Source organism: Tenrec ecaudatus, chromosome 12 (genome assembly GCF_050624435.1).
Source record: "Tenrec ecaudatus isolate mTenEca1 chromosome 12, mTenEca1.hap1, whole genome shotgun sequence".
Lineage (NCBI taxonomy): Eukaryota > Metazoa > Chordata > Mammalia > Afrosoricida > Tenrecidae > Tenrec > Tenrec ecaudatus.
Genome location: NC_134541.1, coordinates 13,772,424 through 13,794,682, shown reverse-complemented (window position 1 = coordinate 13,794,682; position 22,259 = coordinate 13,772,424). Strand labels below are relative to the sequence as shown.

Below are 22,259 nucleotides of genomic sequence, written 5' to 3'. Positions count from 1 at the left end.
CAAATCCAGCCTCCCTAGACCATTGGGGGGTGGGGGGCCTACAGCTAATGTGTTCTGATACACAAAAGTAACAGTCCACTAATAAAGGCGGAGGAAGTTTCCAGAACTACAAGTAAGGTCACTAACAGCTGAAGCCAGGGAAGGATCCAAGCAGCTCCAGCCCTCAGGCCAGAGCACCCAGCTGAGTCAGACCCACCAGAGGCAAGAGGGTCACCTACCATGTCATGGCAGGACTCCACATCTTTGCCGATGCCGTGGCTGATCAGGGGCGGCTGAGAGGAGCAATTGATTAGAGATACAAACTCATTCTTGTTGTTTTTGGGGAAGTCTTTGTATTCAACCTGAGGGGGAGAAGGAAATGAGCAAAAAACTGGGGGGGCTGGGAGCAGAGGAGGGCGTGGGCAGAAATCCAGCAAGCAGACCTCCGGATCTAGCAATGTGACTGTGGCTGGGTCCCCACCTACCCGTCAAAGAAAAGTCAATCCCAGGCTCCAGGGCCCCGGATGCTGGCCCTCAGACTTCCCCAAGGACCTAACAACTCAAACCCGAGGATGCAGGAAGCCAAGCTCTCAAGGACACGGCATAAATGGTCAGCCAGGACGGCTCCTCCGCTGAAGCTTGGAGTCTCTGCTCACATGGGCATCTTCGACGGCATCACCAAAGAATGGGGAGTTTCTCCACCACATGCGTTCCTCCTATCACGATCCTGCCCTCTCTACTCCCCTCTCTACTCTCTAGACTGACTTAAGAAATGCAAAGCAGAGGTGACTGGGCAGCCCGGGGACGGCCACACAGAGACACAAACCCCGCTGTGCAGGCCTCACAGTTACCTGGAATCCTTGGACCCTGGAAAGGTATTGCAGCTGCTCCGAGGGTCTCATGAGAGGTCCATGGGATACGTGGCCTGAAGAGATGGTGTTCTTTACAACGGTTTCGGCTGTCGGCGAGGTGCCCCCATACAACAACTCTCGGGCTATCATGGCAGTCACCGTAGCCTTGGCAGGGTTAGGAGGTGCTCTGGCGTGATCTTTGGTGTGATGTCCTTGACTGACACCTACAGCCTGGGCAACCTCGGGCACCATAGGAAGAATGCCAGCAGGCAGCTGCTGGTGACTGAGGTAAGGCATCCTAAACTCGTCTTCCTTATGACCTGGGGAGGGACAGACCGAGCAGAGAGAAGGCTGTCTCACCACGCTGCTCCTCCAGGCACCCCACCCAGCAGCACAGGGAACTCAGGGACTGGATGCATGCAAGCCACCGTGCCACTGCCGACCAGGACCAGGCAGTCCCAGAATCTCATTCCGTTTCAGGAAGGGCACACTTACTCGCTCCGTTTTCATCTGCAGAGCCAGGCTCGAGAAAGGTTACCTTCCTTCCATCCCCCGGTCTCTTTACGGGCGTCTTGAGAAAAAGAAAAGGCATACATCAAGCCACTGGAAACTAGCTCCTGCTGCCAAACACACCCACTCCAGCCTGTGCTGAACGTCTATTTGAAGCATTTTAAATATGAAGAGACCCCAGTGGACAAAAGGTGGACGGCTGACTGCTGGCTCTGCGTCTTCCCCCGGGGACCGCAGCCCACACCAGGCAGATCCTAGAACACCACTTGGAAAGTACATTCATTGAGTGGCGACTGCCAAGTCTCGGTGGCACTCATTGGAGGCAGGCAAGGGTTTAACCACAAGGAGCCACAAATGGCAGGCAGGTAAAGCCCTCACCAGGGGACACAACTTTCAGACTGAACTTTAACAAATGAATCAAGACTCTTCCCTGAATTAGTATGCAATTAAATAAGTGAAAAAGAAGTGGTATAAGAAAATGTTTTGTTTTTTAAATAAAAAGAATTAGCTGACATTTCCAAAGGTAACCAAATTTAGGTTTAAAATGTTGTCAAACCCAAGGTCTCCCTTCTGAGACACAGTGAACTGAGGGAGCGGTCAGTGCGGGACACAAGGGCCAGGTCAGGGTCTGTGTGGGTGCTCCAATAAGTGCCTGGGGTCTTGGCCTATATCCATGTGGCCACCTCTAATGCTGTCCACCCCTGCTGACATGACCAGCAGACATGGATGAATCAGGCTTGTCCTAGCTGGAGCATCCAGTTGACAGTGAGCTTCCTGACATGGGACCGACTATACCTACCATTCAACTCACATAAGAAAATGACAGCCCCAGGGCGAAAGGAAGGGATTGGACCATCGCCCGGTCTGTGTCCACGGAAACCACAGCCTGCTTGCACAAGGGCACGCTCCTCTTCTCTGCCAGCATCCCACACTCTGTGCCCCTCAGCCCACAAGGAACGCCAAGGAGCTGGCTGGTCTTGCAGTGCAGCCTCCCAAACCAGGGGCCCCCTCACATGGGACAACTGAGCCCAAAGCATGCAATTCCGTGCCCCCACCCCACCCCAGGTTATGACAGCTCCTGTGGGGATCCTGCCGGGGAACTCTTCATCCCCCTTCCGAGTGTTAAGAGTCACCTTCTCCTCTGATCTGAGGGCAGGTTTGGCGGGCTGAGCCTGTGGGACTTTGAAGCCCAGGATCTCCAGCATGTTCTCCGCTGCGTTGCGTTTGGCCACCTTCTTGTTGGTACCTGCTCCTTCGGCGGTGTGGTTTCCGACCTTCACCTGAGTAAGGAAGGCAGGACCATAGGGTAGATAGAGCAGTTAGGTGCTGACTTGGCAGAACACCAGGCCTGGTCACATGTGAGTGGCTTCACGGTGGTGCACAGGGCTGGCGTCTGCCACCTGCACGTGCTGGCCGGTAAAGACGCCCAGGCCTGGATAGCCCTCAGTGCAAATTTAGCTCCAGGCGCTTCAAGTCATAAAGACATTTCCCATAAACAAAGGTAATGAACAGTCAAAACCCAATGCTTCCGAATGTGTCTGCATTTTATTATCCACTGTGCTCTTGAGGTTCTTTACATCTATGAGTCGTGGACAATGACATGAAATGATAATGGCATTTTCCCACCCAATGTCTGAAGCGCCTGGAATCAACTCTATAACGAAGGGTGTGCCTCTACGCACCTCCCCCAGCCGGGGCTCAGCAGCATCACATGGGTGGCTGGGCAGTGGCTCTAGTGGAAGGATTTACACTACAGAAATGGACAAACAACACTGTGTTGATTTTTAAAAAGTGATGGGAAAAGGCTGATGATGCAGATTGAGCTTAAAAATGTCTCAAGTCTGTGGCTATCGCATCATGGCAAGTATAAAATACTGCAATCTCTCAGATTTCCTCCAGCATCCAAAATCATCCTGTAATTCAGCACGAAGTTGCTCCCATCCCTGACAAAAAGGGCTGTTCTGACATATGCCCTTGTTTTTTACTGTCCTCTTAGCTGGAACATAAAGAAACCTATAAACGGGTAAGTCATGCTGGGAACATACTCATTTGCCAGTGATACATGCATTTTCCTTGTTGAACTGGATCGTAATAAAGTGAATCTGGATTTTGCTCTAACGTTACTGCTGGTGGTGGGGTCAGACTAGAGTTACTGACACATGGACTTTACAACAGAGTACTATAGTAGCACTTGCAAATTGTGTGCTACACATTTCTAAGAGTAACGTTTATTGTGTGTGTGTGTGTGTGTCTCTCTCTCTCCCCGGTCAGGGGACATCAAGTCAGGTCCAACTCATAGTGACCCTGCTTCAGTCCTGTGTCAGTCATGGCCATGTTTGAGTCCACTACTGCAACCGGCTTGTCAGTCCATCTTGTGGAGGGTCTTCCTCGATTTCACTTTCTACTTTAGCAGGATTGATATATATACTTCCCAGCCTGCTAAAATTCTCTCCTAGTCTCCGAGAAGCTGGTTGCTCAACATACTCCAGTTATCAACAGCACCCAAACTTCTGCAAGGTCGGCTCCATCACAGGCCCCAGTCGACTGAGAACAAAAACCTCCCTTTGTAAGACAGTCAAGGAAATCCTTTGTGGCCTGGAGTCGGGCTGTAGCCCGGGCAGTTCCCAGCCCCTAGACTTGGGCTAAATTTCTCAGGTGCTGAATGGAAAGACCACTGCTCTAACCCTCGGGCTGGTTTAGGGACAGTTAAATGCACTAGGCAAGCAGCAGTGCTTTATAAACTGTAAAGAGATTAAGTATTCTGTTCCTAAGAAAACTATTAAATAAAAACCACAAAGGAAGCTGCCCATGTGAAGTAACTGTAGTCAATAAGCTAAGTTACATGGAGAAAGTTCTGAGCTAACTCAAGCCAGGCCTGGATTGCAAATTTTACAAAAAGACTAAAGGAAGGGGATAGGTTTTTCATGTTACTTGTGAAGCTTTAGCTTAGAAAAGAGCAATACCCTACCCTTTCAGGATAAGGTAATGATGGTGGACATCCTCCGCCCACTTCACAACTCTGGCCCCTGTACCCTACCTCCACACTGAGGACCAACCAAGGGGGCCCCCATTATTTAAAGTTTAGAAAACATTAGGAGCAGTTTTACCCTGTTCCTGAGGGGTTGCTATGAGGCGGAGTCAACTCGAGGGGCAGTGAGTGAGTGAGTGGGTGGGTGGGTGGGTTGGGTTGGGTTTAGTAAAATACAAGTAAGTCTTAAATTTTCAATTAACACAAGCAATATGGTGCCAATAATAACAATGATTGTCGGCAGTGTGTGTGGCCTGCTGGGCTGGCGGCTCCCCAGGAAGGTGTCCAGCCCCGCACCCCTAGCGGACCCAGAGACTGATTCAGAGACTGATGTAGTCAGAGGACGGCAGCCCCACCTGCATCACAAACTCCCTGCGGCGCGGCAGGCCTCGCTCGGTGAGCAGCAAGTACTCCGGCTCCTTCTCCTTCTTGGCCTGCTGGATCTGGGCCAGTCTGCTGATTGGATTCATGCCCTGGCCATACTCTGGGCCTGTGTGCAGCTGAGGAACAAGTCATAAGGAAACCGGGTGACATGGAACAGACCTTGCCAATTTATAGAAATGAGAACACAGAAAGCGGCCCCACACCTGACTACAGAATTCAAAGTTGTTCTCTCTGACTTCTAGGATGTTCCTGAACTGACTTTGGGGTCTTCTTAAGCACTCAGCATCAGTATTTGACTATGATTTAACATCACTGTCATGCAGTCTTTCACACTTGAACAACAAACTTAAACATAGACCATGAAGAGGAGGTTAAAAGACATAAGCTTGATTCTGAAATCCCACCCCGACACCGACTCCCCACCAAAAAAAAACCAAGTTGGGACTGACTCAGCATCCAGCCATGCTGACAATTCAGGCTCAAGCAGATGCCGTGCCAAAGAACCAGGCACACCCAGTTCTTCCCTGCAGCCCCCTGGGCTCTAAGCAGCCCCTCTGCAGGCCCCCAGCCAGCAGGGAGCAAAGGTTAAACCCTGAAGTAAAAATAAAACTGCCAACGAGTCTCCAGAGTCTGCTGACTGTGGTCTCGCTGTAGCGCGAGAACAACTAAACCATCCTGGGGACCACAGCAGCACCCACGGATGCCTCCGATGCCCCCTGATCCCTTTGGGGGATTGGAGGGGCCACATTTTTACAGGCTCACTAGTGTCGTTCAAAAGCTGAGGAGAGAAGGCTCCATCCTGCCCCAGGCCAGCAGCCTTCACTCCAGGCCTAACCCTTCTCCTCCCTGCACACTGGGCCTCTGGGCCCTGGGGCTTTGTGCAGGCTTGTAGGTAGGTTTTTCTGAACCTGACTTCATGCCGTCTTTGTCCTCACCTCACCTGTGGCTCCCCTGAGGGTTCAGGAGAGGCCTGGGGCTCAGGGAGTTAACATCCACAACCAGCCTTCTAAGCCCCTACCGCCCGCCCACAGCCACGGAAACAGCCCTGGGCTTCAGGCAGGCTCTTACTTTGACTATGGGCTTTGTTTTCTTTTTGATTCTGGGCTTCACCCGCTCCCCGGTCGGGAGGGGAGGCAGCTTCTTGAGCTCTTGGAGGACAGCGATGGCAGCATTTTTCTTTGAAATCTTCTTGCTCTTTCCTTCCCCTTCCCCTACGAGCTCCCCGACTGACACCTTGGTCACAAAACTCTTCATGTGCGGCGGGCCACTCTCCCTGGCGACCTGTGTCAGAGGGAAAGACTGAGTGAAAGCGTGACAGACACTTATTAAAAGCTGTGGGGCTCACTGGTTAGCAGAGTTCACGTCACAAGCGGCACAGGGGGAGGGGCAGCTGGACTGTGCGCGTGAACACACACACACACACACACGCAGAAACAGTGAGCCTTCTGTCCGACTGTGACTTCCCTCCTCCTGAATGAGGCCAAGGTGGAAGGCCTCTTAACCCTACAGTGTGTGCCCAACCCCACCAGGAGAGTGGTCCCCAGCCCCCAGGGATAGGCTCACCCAGAGTGTAGTGTGACCCCTACTGGAGGGTTCAGCAAAGCCCAGAAGCAACTGCAACCCAATGGCTTAAATTCATTATTTGCTCTGCACCTCGGGTCAGGATTGAGATTAAGAACGGGCTGCTGAGCTGCTACAAAAACAGAAATGAGGAGACCCCATCAACCCTGATAAGGAGTGGCGCCTACCATATATTGTTAACCGAGAAACTCAGATGGCAAAAGTCCATCCATCCCATGCTAATTTTCGCATAAGAAGAAAAGGGAGATAGTGACAGCCAACAGGCGCACCTGCGCTTGTGCGCAAGGGCTGAAACACACACTGGCAGGCTAACGCAGAAACTCATAGTGGGAGCAGGAACCAGGGGCACAGGATGACAAGGCTGAGCTGCACAGCATAGGATGGGTCAGTGGTTCAGGAAGAGGAGGCTCTCTGCTGTACAGAGAGCTACAGTCAGAAAAACAGTAAGAAGCCGTTTTGCTCTGTCCTCTTGGGTCACTAGGAGTCAGAATCCACTTGGTGGTGGAGAGGTACAGGTGAGAGGACTGCTGGGGAGAAAGCAGGGAATTCCTCAAACGTAAAAATTGTTCATCAAAAAAACACCACGTTCTTTCTCTTGTCGGCCTGAGAGCCTGTGGCTGATATGGGCAAGTTCATGAAAATAAGGAAGGCGGTGCTGGTCCTGGTTAACGCTATTCAGACAGTGAAGGACATGGACGACGGCACCTCAGACAGCCCCAACAGCCACGCCCTGGTGGTTGGAATCGACCACTATCCCTGCAAAGTGACAGCTGCCATTGGCATGACGAAAATTGCCAAGAGGTCAAGGATCACGTCTTTTGTGAAGGATAATCCCCTCATGCCCACAAGGTGCTCCATACCCATGCCCTTGGACAAAACTATCATTAACAAGGATGTCTTCAGAGACCCTGCTCTTAAATGGAAGGCCCGCCGGGAGGCCAAGGTCAAATTTGAGGAGAGGTTCAAGACAGGCAAAAACAAGTGGTTCTTCCAGAAGCTGAGATTCTAGATCTTCAGTCAACATCATTAAAAAACACTGCCCCTCCCCCCCAAAAAAATAAAAGACACCAATTAAGAAATAAAAAGGGAGAAGAAAACACTTGCAATACAGGTATCTGACACATTACTTGTATCCATAAGATTTCAATGCCTTAGACAAACCAGTCATAAAAACCTGGGCAAAATACTCAGAAGTTTTACAAAGCACGGTCTTGGAGGAAGTGGAACGTAGTCTACTGCTTGTCATCCTGGTGCTCACACTGACTATACCAAGGAGAGGCTCACAAAGTTCTGGGGAACATTCAATTTTGCACAAACTTTCAGAATGCCCTATACTTAACAAAACACACCAACAGTACATTTAAAACAAGCTAAATTTTACTGTCAATTATATCTTGAGAAACTTGACCATGCACCGCTCACAAAAAGGATGAAGACCTGTCAGAAAGCACATGATGGCAATGCAAAGATCAACATGGCTAACAGTGACGATGGAGCTGAGGACACAGAGACGAGAACCAATTGCTGTAATGTAAAAGGGGAGGGAAAGGAAGGTCTTTCCTGGACAGTGACGGTCGGAGAGCTCTCACTGTCTGAGGGAGGACAGGGGAGACTCTTCAGGACCCAAGCCCTGCGCAGCCTCCCAGCACACGCAGATGCCTCAGGAACTTTACAGAGGGCAAGTCTGGCCCACCCTGAGCAATGCACGTGGATATGCTGCCCAAGGGGCAGTGCTGGGATAAGGTGACATTGAGGACCAGCATCTAAACGTGCTTCTCAGGCCAAAGGGAGAAGAAACCCACTGAACCCCGGGATACACCCCACCTAACCTGCATCTATCCAGAAATCCCAAGCTGACCACAGATCTTGAAACATCATGGCATGAAAGATAAGGAAACGCTGTCGTCCCTGACTGCAGGGGATCGACGTGCAATCCTGCTCTGGACTCCAGAGCAAAACAACGACATCGAGAAGGAACCTCACTGAGGCAACCGACCAAGCGTGAATAAAGAGCACACAGGGAAAACAAGGCTGTGTCGGGTGCTCTGGGTGGGGGTGGGGGTTTCCCTCAGAAAATGATTGTCCTTGCTCCCAAGGCCACACACTTTAAGTGTCATGATATCTGTCACTTACTCTCAAGTGATTCCGCAAAAATTAAAAAGCAAAGTGAAACACATACGTTCAGAGAGAAAGGAAACACAACGGTACATATAACATTAATCATCAGTGAACCTATATGAAGTGTATATTCACTGTTCTATTCTGGCAACTTTTCCATAGATTAAAAAAAATTTTTTTAAATCATTTCATTGGGGGGTTCACACAGCTCTTATCACAACCCATACATACATCATTATGTCAAGCACACGCACACATCTGTTGCCATCAACACTTTCTTAATACTGGTCCTGAGGGGTTTACCTGTCCTGGTTCCCTGTGTTTCCAGCTCCTGTCTGTACCCGTGTGCATGCTCTTCTCTAGCCAGATTTGTAACACAGAATTGGGATCATGATGGGAGGGAGGGGCGGAGGGGGGAGCAATAAAGCAGTAGAGGAAAGCTATAAGTTTCATCGGTGCTATACTGCACCCTGACTGGCTTGTAAGGAGATGTCCAATTGTCTACAGATGGGCTTTAGGATTTTTTTTTTTTTAAGATGAAAAGGCATACAGGAAAAATCAAATGAGCCAAAGAAAGGCTGGGCGAAGCTCACAGGAGAGCAGGGGTGCCTTGGTGGGGAAGCGCCCCCATGCCACCCCTCTCCCCAGGACCTCCACACACGGGAAGAGCAGCACAGCTTCCAGGAAAGGCACGTCCCGCCTAAAAACGGACGCCATGGAGCCTGGGTAGCACGGTCAAGCTGCTAACCCCAAAGGCTGGTAACAGCTGCTCTGAGGGCAAAGATGAGGCGGTTCTGCTTCTATAAAGATGAAAAGTCTCAGAAATCCTAAGCAGCAGCAGCTCTCTACTCTCTGGTACAGGGTTGCTATGGGCTGTAGGTTTGGTCCAGGCTTCTGCACAGATGGAGCTAGCTGGACAGGGCAGTCTCGGTGATGGCTTCCCTCAGCATGAGAGCTCCTCCCAACGTCCACTGCCCACAGACCCCAGCACATCTGCTAACAAAAAAGCTATGTGTCCCATACAAAGTCAGACAGTATAATTTTTCTGAAAACTCTCCAAACAGCTCGTCGTTTACTAAACACCTCATCTGGCTTCCTATGTGACAGACTTCACTATCAAAAACTCGGCTCAAAAAGTCACTCTCTGTTCCCAGTAGACGAAGGCACCAACGATCGGGTAGTGTGAAGCAGTGGGGGCTAACCGAAAGGTCAGTGGTTCAAGGGGACTAGCCACTCTGAGACTCTGCCCCCAAAGGAGAGACCTAGCAGTTGGCTTTGAGAGCACCTTGGAAACCCTGAGAGGCAGTTCCACTTTGTCCTTGGGGCACTAGACAGCAAAAGGGGGTAGGGGTAAATGCCAGGATATCTTCCAGGTATGAGGCAGTGACAAAGAGAGACCAGCCTCGACCTAATAAATGGAAGCTCATAATAGTGACAATGTTCTTTAATAAAACTACTCTCATCAACAAATTCAGTAGGTAGATTACACTTACTATATTTTAAAATACTGCTTTAAAAAATGTTCACGGCGGTATATGTATGGATGGTGGTAAGAGTTGTATGAGTCCCTAATAAAATGTAAAAAAAGAAAAGAGGAGAAAAAAATGATTAGGGCAAAGACTGTACAGAAGTGCTTTATACAATTGATGTATGTATATGTATGAACTGTGATAAGAATTGTATGAGCCCCAATAAATTGCTAAAAATAAATAAATAAATAAACAAACAAATAGATAAATAAATAAATGTTCGTGGCCAGAAGTTGGCCCAAAACGCTTTTTATGATTATTTTTAAGTGGCAATTCGCTTTAGGGTTAACTATTCCTGAAACCATCTGAAATACCAATTTGAAACCTAAATAAAAGTGTATGGGAGGTGGAAAGAAGAAATATGGCTCCTTAATCCTACCGTGCAAGACAGTAATCCTCAACTGAAGTTCTAGAAGGCCCTGTGACTCTTAAGACAGTTAACTAATGTGATAAAGTGACAAGTCTCACAGGAACCCAAAATCCTGAGCTAGCCAACACCTGACCTCCCCTGAGGGGACCTGAGAAGGCAGCATCGGCTTCTGAGCTCTTTCCCCAGCTTTAAGCTTCCTCTTCCCAGTTTGAATCCCTCAAGCAAGGGAGAGGAGGCGCATCCCTTCCTTTCCCTGCAACCACTCCGCAGGGACACAGCGGGGCTTCTTAGGCTGAAGCTCCTCCAAGGTCCCACCCAACAACTAGCCCTAGATGTCTATACATCTCCCGTCTTACCTTCTCCCCAAACTCATGCCAAGTTCCAGTGTCAGGAGAGCGGGCAGCAGGTCGAGAGGAAAGGTGGCCAAATGAGAAGGTCCCAGAGTGCAGAGATGCTAGACGCATAGTGGTCTTGGACTCTTGGGAAGGGTCAGGTGGAAGGGGATTTTCAAAAGAACCATCATACCGGAAGCAACTCTACTCAGCTGCCGGTTAAAGACCAACTCCTGAGCCAGTTTGTGGCATTAAAGGAACAGGCCTGATACAGGAGTCAACTGTATTACTGTCAAAATTCTACATGATCAAGAAGGTCTTTGCAAGACAATATAGTTCACACGTACAAATGTTAAGCAGCTATCCCAGCTTGATGGCCATTTGCCAGAAGGAACGTGCCCACAGAGTGCAAAGCTCTTTTACAAGCCTAGATTTGTACTAACTTTGAAGGATGAAAAACTGACTTAAAAGACCAACCGACCTGTGGCTGTACGTTAACACAAAGTCTTGCACAATCAAGCAAGTAAATTAAAAGAATTTGCAAAGAATGTGTTACATGTCAGAGAATCTAGGGAAATAAATGCTCTTTGCGGTTCCTCAACCTGCCTAAAGGCAACACACATGAACTGTGCTTTCTTTTGCATTTTGAACCAGCAAGCTATTGTTTTCAGTCAACTAAGGTGCCAGCAATGAATGAGGCTATTAATTATTAAATGGGTGAATTGGGGGCTGGAGTTGGGCAGTGACAGAACCTCTGTCTTTTACAAGCAACTCTTAGGGGATATTAGGGCCCACCTAAAGCGATTCTTCAGTTTTTGTTTTTGTTGCTATTGTTACAGATACTTTACAGATAAATGCTACTTGGCTAAATATGCAGTCTGAGACAGAAATTGGAGGATCGCATGCATTTGAATGTCATTCTTATGTTATTTAAGAAAAACACACTGTAATGATAAATGCCACCAAAATTTTATAATATATAGTCCTTCTTGTAAAATAAACTTACCTCAAAATTCACAGGTAAGTTCCGTTTAAGTGCAATCTCAAACACTTGACTTATTTCAGATTTATTGAGATTTTCTTCTTCTGATTCTCTTCCATTCACCTAGAAAAACAAGAACTGTTTAGCAGGTAACTCACAGTAAGACCATCAACACCACTCTAGCTAGGGTAGTTCATGGCCCTGAACCTTCCGTCTGTGGATTTAACACAAAACCAGCAAAATCACATGGCATGTGTATCACTGGATTGAAATGTTAAAAAAGAAAAAAAAATCCTATTATTAAACTTGGGTCAGATGTTGTTAGGTGTTGTCAAGTTGGTTCCAAATCACTGCAACTTTGTACACAGGGGCCAAAAGTCCAGTGCCATCCTTACAATGGATCAGTGCATCACATTGGGAGTGAAATCACAAATCCGCCCTAGCCTGTCCACACATAAAAGACCTCTGGCAGTGAGAGAATGCTGGTGCTTAGAAGCACAGACCTCTCCAATGTTGCTCACACAAGCAGTGTCAAACTGAAACTAGGAAAAGGTTCACACACACACACACACACACAGAGAGAGAGAGAGAGAAAGAGAGCGAGTGAGAGAGAGAGAGAGAGAGAGAGAGAGAGAGAGAGAGAGAGAGAGAGAGAGAGAGATCCATCTGTGAGGGTCATGGCAAACCCAAAGGATCTCAGCCCAGAGGAGGCAGGCTCTTGTTTTCACTCTGAAGTTCCTGAAGCTCACACAGAATGTGGTGAAACAGAACTTACGAAATGGCCTGTCTCCGACAGTCATGCCTCTGGCAAAAACTCAAGATGCACACGAACAGTCTGAACAGCGGCAGAGGTTCTGTTTGGAACAAGGTTCAATCACTAGCCCTCCAGTCAAGTTCGAGTTAAAGGACAGCAGTAGTCTTCCATGGATTTCATATAGCAACTGAGTGGGTAATTGGAGAGGAATTCGTTGGCACAATAAAAATTCAGTGGCTACTAACTGGAAGGCTGGGAGATCAAACCCGTCAACCACTCAAAGAGAAAGAGATGTGGCAGTTTGCTCCTGCAGAGTTATGGCTTTAGAACAGTGGTTCTCAAGCTTCCTAATGCCGTGACCCCTTAAAACAGTTCCTCATGTTGTGGTGAACCTCAATGATAAAATTATTTTCATTGCTTCTTCGTAACTATAGTTTTGTTACTGTTATGGTCATGTAAGTATCTCATATGCAGGATGTATTTTCATTGTTACAAACTGAACATAAAGCATAGTGATTAATCACAAAACAAAATGTAATTATATATTTTGAAATATTTGTCTTTTCCGGTGGTCCTAGGCAACACCACCCCCCCCCCCCCGTGAAAGGGTAGTTTGACCCTCAAAGGGGTCACGACCCACGAGAACCGCTGATTTAGAACCTTATGGGGAGTTCTACAAGTTCACTATGCGTCTGATTCAACTCACTGGCAGTGAATTTTATTTAGTTTTGGTCATCTGAGAACTACATAATCTCGGTCAGAGCAAAGCCTCAAAAGAACATAGCAAGAGGCATTTTCCTCATTTACTGGGACATATGTCAACAGATTTAAAGAAATCCAGCTTCCAAGATTAAAACTATCTGACAGAAACTTAAGACTGAAATTGATGAATGGGCAAGGTTCTTAGCTTTATCTCTCATACATTTCCGTACGCTTATCAAGTTTATCCAAACTACAGTGGGGGACAGTAAAAGCTATTAACCATGCAAACTAAAATTCTAGGTAAAAAAAACAAACAAAAAACCCAACTAATGCAAATCAAAGACAGACTACATCTTAAAAATATGTGATTCCCTTCAAATCTGAGCACACTGCATCTATCTACATCTTTGTGTGAGCTAACATATTGACTCATTTGACAGCTATGTGCTGAGTATCCAGATGTGTCAATAGGTGAGCTGCTGAAAGTGAGATTTTGCTGCTCCTGTAAAGAGAGTTTATGGTATGAGCAGGTTAGACGAAAAGTTCTCGGTGATTGTAAGATGAGAGAGTTTGGTGAGCTAGCTCTTGGGTCTTCCTGCCGCAGAGTGGAGCTTCATCAATGCCATGGTGCATGTTTCAGCCATTCAATTTTAGCACTATTAAGAAAAAAAAATTCATGCATAATCTCTAGTATGCTTTAAAAAGAAAACACATTATTGTCGGCCATTTGGCGCCAATGGTCGCACTGCAGGGTTGATTTTGACTCACAGGGCCCCCGTGTCCAACAGAAGGAAACACGGCCCAGGGCTGAGTCAGTCTCACAAGCATGGCTACATGCAAGTCCATTGTTCCAGGCACTGTGTCAATCATCTCTTGGAGGATCTTCCTCTGTTGCACTTGACCCTTTACCAAGCATGATGTTGCTATCCAGGGACTGGTCCCTCCTGATGACATCTCCAGATGATGATATGAAGTCTTGCCACCCTTGTTTCCGAGTATTCTGGCTGTAAACTCTCTGAGGCAATCCAAGGTGTACTTAACATTGCTTGCCAACACTATAATTCAAATGTATCAGTTCTTTGGTTTTCCTTATTCACTGTCCAACTTCACATGTGTGAGTCAAGTGCACTTCATTATTGGATCTCCTTTACTGCTCCTTCTGTGGGTACTGGCTATGGCTCCAAATAGAATGAAATCCTTGAAAATGTCCATGTTCCAGGAGAACATGGGGGAACCGATCACAATGATCTACATATAACCCCCTCCCAGGGGGACGGACAACAGAAAAGGGGGTGAAGGGAAACACTGGTCAGGTCAAGGCATGAAAAAATAATAATTATTTACAAATTACCAAGGATTCGTGAGGGAGGGAGGGTGAAGGAGGAATGGGAAAAACGAGAAGCTGATACCAAGGGTTCAAGTAGAAATAAAATGTTTTTAAAATGATGGCAACAAATGTAAAAATGTGCTTGACACAATGGATGGATTGAGCTGTTTAAGAGCCCCCAATAAAATGATTTGAAAATGAAAGTAAACATCCATGTTTTCCTGTTTATCATGGTGCTGCTAATGATCGAGTTGTGAAGATGGTGTAATCCACCCTAAAGCTGTAGACTATGATCTTCATCAGTAAAGGCATCATGTCTTCCTCACTTACAGTGAGCAAGACTGGGCCATCTACATAAGGAAAGCCATTTTCCAAAACCTTTCTCTAATCCCGATGCCGTGTTCTGCTTCATACAGTCCAGCTTCTTGAATTATTTTCTCAGCATACAATTCAAAAAACACATGGTGAAAGAAGACACGGATGCACATCTTTTCTGATTTAAAAACCATGCAATATCCCCTTGTTCAATTCAAATGACTGCCTCTTGGTCAATGTACAGGTTCCCCAAGAGCACAATTAATGTTCTGAAATTCTAGGGATTTTTTGTTATTCATAATTTGTTTGTTTTCATAATTTTTTATGCTCCACAGTCAAATGCCTCTGAACAGTTAATGCTACACAGGTAAGCATTTTTTTGTTTTTTTTTTTTCCTTTTAAAAATTTATTTTTTGTAAGCATCTTTCTAGTATTCTCTTATTTTCAGCTAAGATCTGTCCCACGTCAACAATGATATCCCTCAGCCCGTATTCTCTACCGACCCAGGCTTAAATTTCTGTCAGTTCTTTTGTCAATGTACACAATGATTTATTATCTTCAGCAAAAATTTACTTGCACGTGACATTAATAACATTGTTCAATTATTTTCACAGTCTATTGCATCATCTTTCTCTGGCATGGACACAAATATGAATCCTTTTCCAGTCAAATGACCAGATGTCTATTTTCCAAATTTCTTGGCACAAATGATTTCTTGAACACTTGTCATGGTACATCTGTTTGCTGAAACATCTCGATTGGTGACACATTAGATCCTGGAAGTATGTTTTTCACCAATACCTTCAGTGTAGACTGAACTTCCTCCTTCAATTTAATTGGTTCATGATCACATGCTACCTCCTGGTGGGTTGTATAGCAACCAATTCTTTATGCTCCAGTGAGTCTCTGAATGCATCCGTCTCCAATAAACCCTTTTTATTTTCCTGTAAAGTCATTCTATAAGTAATTTAAAGAAAGAAGAACAAAAGCAGTTTTCATTAGAAATGTTAGAAAACCCAAGTTTTATTCTGTATGTTTCAAGTTTGAAGGCTATGTATACCGACAACAGGCAATGTTCTCAACAAGGGTAAGCAATCAACTGACATGCCTATGCCAAGAGCTCAGCCATCACGTGCCAAACCCAGAGCATGCCTACCAAAGAGGCTCTCGTTTGTCACCATTTCTCTGTTGTTCTGGATGGGGAGTATCAAGACACAATACTTATGAAGCTTTTGAGGCTTGAGTCATCATTTTAATGGAGAACAGCCATTTCTCTGTCCTCCCATTACTGTTAAATGTTTTCATTTTAGGTTCAAAAGCCCCAATGGGAAGATGGGGTAAATTTTTTTTACAACAACACACTTAGCTTCCATATAATTCACCTATACCATGTAAGAAATAAATGTTTAAAAAGAAATGCTAGGGCCTAAGCATTGTAAAAAATGAAGAACGTTGTTACATATACTTCGCTTCAGGTTCTTGTAGCAAAGCTGTCATGTGACGAAGCCCCTCTGCTGAGTGGCTCGATGAGGACACACCACACAAGTGTGCTGTTCGGGGGTTGATTTCTGAGCTTGGGAAAACTGACCTAATGTATCACTGAAGACAGCCTGAGATTGCATTTATTTATTTATTTTTAATCATTTCATTAGGGGCCCATACAACTCTTATCACAATCCATACACACAACTGTGTAAAGTACATCTGTACATTCATTGCCTTCATCATTCTCAAAGCATTTGCTCTCCACCTAAGTCCCTGGCATCACCTCATTTCCTCCCCTTCCTCCCCATCCCCCTCCCTCATGAACCCTTGATAATGTAAAACGTATTATTTTGTCATATTTTGCACTGTCTGACGTCTCCCTTCACCCACTTTTCTATGGTCCATTTCCCAGAGAAGAGGTTATACGTAGATCCTTGTAATCTGTTCCCAACTCCAACCCCCCCCCGAAATTTCATTTAAATGGCTAATTTCATCATTATTGCAGTCTCTCTTCACCATTACAGAAAGTGCTGAAGTTGTGCGCAAACTTGGCTGAGCCATGATTCTAAATAGTTCAATAGTTATGTACTAATGTGATCATTCCCCATGACGTGAGCTGGTGTGATCAGCCGATCAGATGTAAGGGAAGTGTGGCCTGGATCTAATATTAACATATATGAAGGTTCTACAAAACTCACGCATTTATTTGCTTTGTCTCCTCCATCTGGCTCATGATCATCTTATCTGGCAATCCACAGCCTGGAGCCAGCAGCAGTAAGTCAGACATAGCCCCTCAGGCGGACGTCTATCTGCTCTCGCAGACTTGGGATTTGATAGTCCCTGTGTGTACATATCTAATGATATGCCTCAAAACCAGGAAGAACTACATTTACTTTTGACAAAAGTAGTATCTAAAGTAAAAGGATGCTATGACTCGAATCAACACACAACACACAACCTGCAGTGGGGCTTTTGGTTCAGTATTTAAAGAAGAATCTCAAACAGCAGCTAAAAAAAAAAGTGCTGCCACATGGAGAGCTACTTTTTTTTTTTTGAGAGCTACTTTTAGTTTGGTTTATCATTTAAGATATAAAGTATATACATAAAAACGTAATATACATCTACTTGCATAACCCTTAAGCTTTTGTTTCTTTATTTAAATACAAACAGGGCTATATTATGAGAGAACTTCAGAAAGTCTGTAACAAAACTGAATTAAAAGAAAATGGAACTTTTCCAGGAATTTTTGAAATCCTCTCTTGTATGCACAGTACTCAGGTTCCCTCTCACTGCAGGGACAACACACATCCAGCACACCCTGGTACTCCGTGGGGTACATGAAGCCACTTATTTAACCATTTCTAATATTGCAGGGCATGTGTTAATCCATTTCCTTTACATTCTGGTACAGATACTGCTACTTAACTTATTCAAAACACTTCAGCCTTCTAGCACAAATCTTTCCAAAAACTAAACCCACTGTCATCCAGTTAATTCCAACTCCTCACAATCTCACATGGGTTTCTGGGGTTGTCGAACTATTAAGAGTCCAAATTTACCCGAGAGTCCCACCTTTTAGTTCAAGGGTGGGAAATGTCCAGGCAGAAAACCACCAACTAACACCCCACCCTTCACCAAGAGAAGCAGTTCCAGTCACCACAGAGGGAGTTCACGCAATGCCTTCGAATGTTATAAATGCCCCAGAGGCCGTCGGCAGAAAAGAGGTTCCTAATCCCGCTTTAAATAAAAAACTACGACCTACCTCCCTATATTTGCTTTCCCAGCTCAGGGCCGTTTTACCCCTGCTGCTCCCTTTCTACAAAAGCACTTGCCCTTTCCTTCCACTCCTGTGTCTCGGTGTAAGCACTCGCCCCTCGGGAGGACCTCTCAGACTACACCATGGATCCTTGGAAGTCCACTTTTTAAGGTCTTCTACCACCTACTACTTTCCCATCACAACACCTTATTTGAAGGATCAAATACTAATGTCTGCAATTCTACATTAACTAATTCAACATGTACACACATGGGCTGAGCAATTCTCTCTGGGACTGTGGCTCACAGGAATCATCCTGCACAGACACACACAGGAGGTAACAACATCATTTTTCTTCACTTACTCATTTTACGTTAGGAAAATGGCCAACAATATCAAGAGCCAAGCCCCCGAGGTTGAAAAAAATGAGTGGGCATGCTGCCCCCGGAGTTTTGGTCTGGCATAAACCGGGTCCTCCACGGCATGAACGTGCTCTTGATGAACACTGCACACTAACGCCCACTTTCAAGAGATGGAGGGCGAATGTTTTCACGTGTACATACACTGACACCCCACAAAATTGTTCACGGGGGTACGTTTGCAAATCACTTTTTTCCCATTTTATTGATTTTTTTTTACATTTTTACATTTTACATTATACTTTAATTTAAAAATTCATCTTGTAAACCCATCTAGACCCAACTGTCCACTAACAGGGTCGGCTTGCTAAGGTGGAAGGTCAAGGACATGAAGGAAAAGTCTTAAGGGCAGTTAGGGATCTCAATGCTAACCCTGCTGAGGGCCAGTCTGAGCCACTTCTGAAAGAACTGCTCTATTCACACTGCATGAAGCTAAAAAAATCTGCAAAGGATTTTGAAGAAAGGCAAGGGGCAGGAGGTGATTTCAACTGTACCCCCACAAGGCTTCCTGCAGAGTTCAGGGAAGTGGATACTACTTGGCCAGGGTCACCTATCCACGAAGCACAGTCCCTCCATGTTGTCATTGTGTCCATGTTGGGGAGGGGGAAGAGGGTTGCTGTCCGGGAAACACCGACAACACTTAGAATTTAAGGTTTTCAGATCTTGACTGTATTTTAGAACCACAAATTATTAAACTGAAAATAAAGGGAGGTGAGAGAGACGACACAAATGTTAGCTTCCCAAGTCTCACCTTAGACCTATTTATTGCATCAGAACTGTGGGCGCTGAACCTAATCTTTTTTTTAATTCAAGTTATTTAACTATAGCCAATATCCCTCAACCCGTTTTTTTTGAAAAAACATTTTATTAGGGGGCTCATACAACTCTTACCACAATCCATACATATGCATCAATTGTGTAAAGCACCCTTGTACATTCTTTGCCCTCATCATTCTCAAAGAATTTGCTCTCCACTTAAGCCCTTTGCATCCTCTTTTTCCCCTCCTTCCCCGCTCCCCCTTCCTCATGAGCCCTTGATAATTTATAAATTATTATGTTGTCCTATCCTGGCCTGTCCAATGTCTCCCTTCACCCCCTTTTCTGTTGTCTCTCCCCCAGGGAGGAGGTTACATGCAGATCCTTGTAATCAGTTTCATCTTTCCAACCCACTCTATCTCTACCCTCGCAGTATCGCCACTCACACCCCTGGTCCTGAAGGTATCATCTGCCCTGGATTCTCTGTGCCTCCAGCTCCTATCTGCACCAGTGTACATCCTCCGCTCTATCCACACTTGCAAGGTAGAATTCGGATGATAGTGGGGGCTGTGGGGGGGTGGTGGGAGGAAGCATTTAGGAACTAGAGGAAAGCTGTATTCTTCATTGGTGCTACATGGCACCCTGACTGGCTCATCTCCTCCCCTAGACCCCTCTGCAAGGGATCTCCAGTGGCCGACAAATGGGCTTTGGGTCTCCACTCTGCACTTCTCCCTTCACTCACTATGGTAAAGATTTTTTTTTTGTTCTGATGATGCCTGATACCAGATCCCTTCGACACCTTGTGATTGCACAGACTGGTGTGCTTCTTCCAAGTTTTCAGCAGGTATTTAACAATTGTTGGCTGTAAGGAACTGAGAAATACCTATAACCTGCCAATTAGCACCAGAGTAAAGGGAAAAAAAACAGAAAAGAAAGACTCCAAAATAACTCTGTTTACACTGCCTTTCCACACTTTACGAAAGCTCATCACCGAGCTCATCCTTCAAACACAAAACCAAACTCACTGCCATCACGTCCATTCTGACTCACAGCGACCCTACAGGTCGGGGTGGAACTGTCCCTGTGGGCTTCTGAGACTGTCACTCTTTACAGGAGTAGAAAAGCTCATTGTCCCAAACAGCAGTGATGGTGCTGAACTACTGACTTGAGGTTAGCAGTCCTATGCATAATGTATTCACCAAATGCCCCATCCACTTCATTAAATCCTCCTGTAAGTCCCAGCCCACTCCTGGATCAAGATCAGTTTCATGGGACACCAAGATCAACAGGCACAGCTGAGATCACAAACACCATGTTCTACACCCTACTCTGGTGGCGAGGGGCGGGGCTCTTTAAAGCTGTGAACCCCTGAACCACAGTCAAGGGGTGTGACTACTAGCCCTGCTTTCAGAGAGCACTGGTAAGTCAACTACGGCAGATGTAATTCGGTTAAAATGTAATGCCTATCATTTGATCTGCCTTTTAACCTGTTTTAAAGTTGCTTGTTTTTAATATTTTCTGCTTTCTTTTAGATTAAGGTTTTTCTCTGTTTGGTCACTGCCATTGGGGGTATTTTTGTTTCTTGTTTTTAGTTTGTATCTTTGTCTCAATATGAAATCAAAGATAGGTAAATCTGTAGAGGCAGTTACTGGTTTAATAATTGCCCAGGGATATGGCAGGGGAAATTAGGGGGAGATGGGGGGCTAACAACAATTGCCACAAGAACAAAATGTTCTAAAATTGATTGTGGTGAAATTGCACAACTCTTAATATGAATGAACCATTGAATTGTCTGATATGTGAATTACCGTATATGACAATTAAAAAAAACCTTTGAAAGCTCATGAACAGGTATTTATGGTGCGATTATTGGTCTCCCCTGTACGGAGGGAAAAACCGTGATGAAAATCAAAAGACCTATGGGAACAAGTGGAATAAGAGACAGTTGGTTGTTTTCCAGTCCAGTCTGTTGGGGCACCACGCCCTGGCCCCGAAGTCCACTTTCAGCATTCCCTGGGGACGCTGCCTAAAAGGCCAACAAATGGTCCTTGAACTAACTACAAGCTTTTCTTTCTTGTTGTGTTTTGTTTTGTTCTTTGTCAGTGGTTTGTTGTTGTTTTGTTGTATATTGTTGCTTGGTTTTGCTCTGTCTTGTTTTTGCATATGTTATTATCTCCCCAGGTCTGTCTAAATAAGATAGGCTGGATGAACAATCTGGAAGAAAAACAACAGAACCGACAGTTCAGGGGAAATAGAATCGGGGGAGGAGGGGGGTAAGGAAGTGGTGTTAACAAACACAGGGACAAGGGAACAACAAGTGATCCAAATTGGTGGTGAGGTGGGTGACGGAGGCCTGGTAGGGCATGATCAAGAGTAATGTAACGAAGAGGTATTGCTGAAACCCAGGTGGGGACGGAGCATGAGAGTGGGACAGGAAGAAAGTCAAGGGAAATAGTGTAAAGAGCTGGGAGGCGAAGGGCATTTATAGAGGTCCAGACAAAGACATGTACATATATAAATATATATGAGGATGGAGAAATATATCTATGTGCCTATATTTATAGGTTTAGTATTAAAGTGGCAGAAGGACATTGGGCCTCCACTCAAGTACTCCCTCAATGCAAGAATACTTTCTTCTATTAAATTGGCATTCTAAAAAAAAAAAAATTGGCATTCTATGATGCTCACCTTCCCGACAAAACCGCTGAAGACAAAGCGGGTGAATAAGCAAAGGTGGTGAAGAAAGATGATGGTACCTGGCTATCAAAAGATATAGCGTCTGGGATCTTAAAGGCTTGAAGATAAACAAGCGGCCATCTAGCTCAGAAGCAACAAAGCCCACATGGAAGAACACACCAGCCTGTGTGATCAAGAGGCTCCGAAGGGATCAGTTATCAGGCATAAAAAACAAAAAATCTTATCATTGGGTGCACACCTCCATGATACGATCGCTGAGGATGAACGTGTACATAAGCAAATGTGGCGAAGAAAGCTGATGGTGCCCGGCTATCAAAAGGTACAGTCTGGGGTCTTAAAGGCTTGAAGGTAAACAAGCAGCCATCTAGCTCACAAGCAACAAAG

The 22,259-nt window shown here is 45.6% G+C and overlaps 1 protein-coding gene across 18 annotated transcripts in view; it reads right to left on the bottom strand.

Annotated features, from left to right (window-relative positions):
* Positions 1 to 22,259, bottom strand: part of STAU1 (staufen double-stranded RNA binding protein 1) — a 73,390-nt gene that overhangs the window by 17,417 nt on the left and 33,714 nt on the right. For 14 of the 18 annotated variants that reach the window (XM_075528594.1, XM_075528595.1, XM_075528599.1 and 11 more), the window contains 7 exons: positions 11,689 to 11,787; positions 5,821 to 6,051; positions 4,725 to 4,868; positions 2,474 to 2,620; positions 1,326 to 1,401; positions 831 to 1,150; positions 219 to 341 (listed from right to left, as the gene is read on the bottom strand). In XM_075528594.1, the coding sequence (XP_075384709.1) occupies positions 219 to 341; positions 831 to 1,150; positions 1,326 to 1,401; positions 2,474 to 2,620; positions 4,725 to 4,868; positions 5,821 to 6,051; positions 11,689 to 11,787 (1,140 nt within the window). The remainder of the gene's footprint in view (positions 1 to 218; positions 342 to 830; positions 1,151 to 1,325; positions 1,402 to 2,473; positions 2,621 to 4,724; positions 4,869 to 5,820; positions 6,052 to 11,688; positions 11,788 to 22,259) is intronic. The other 4 variants (XM_075528596.1, XM_075528598.1, XM_075528604.1 and 1 more) reach the window with 1 other exon arrangement.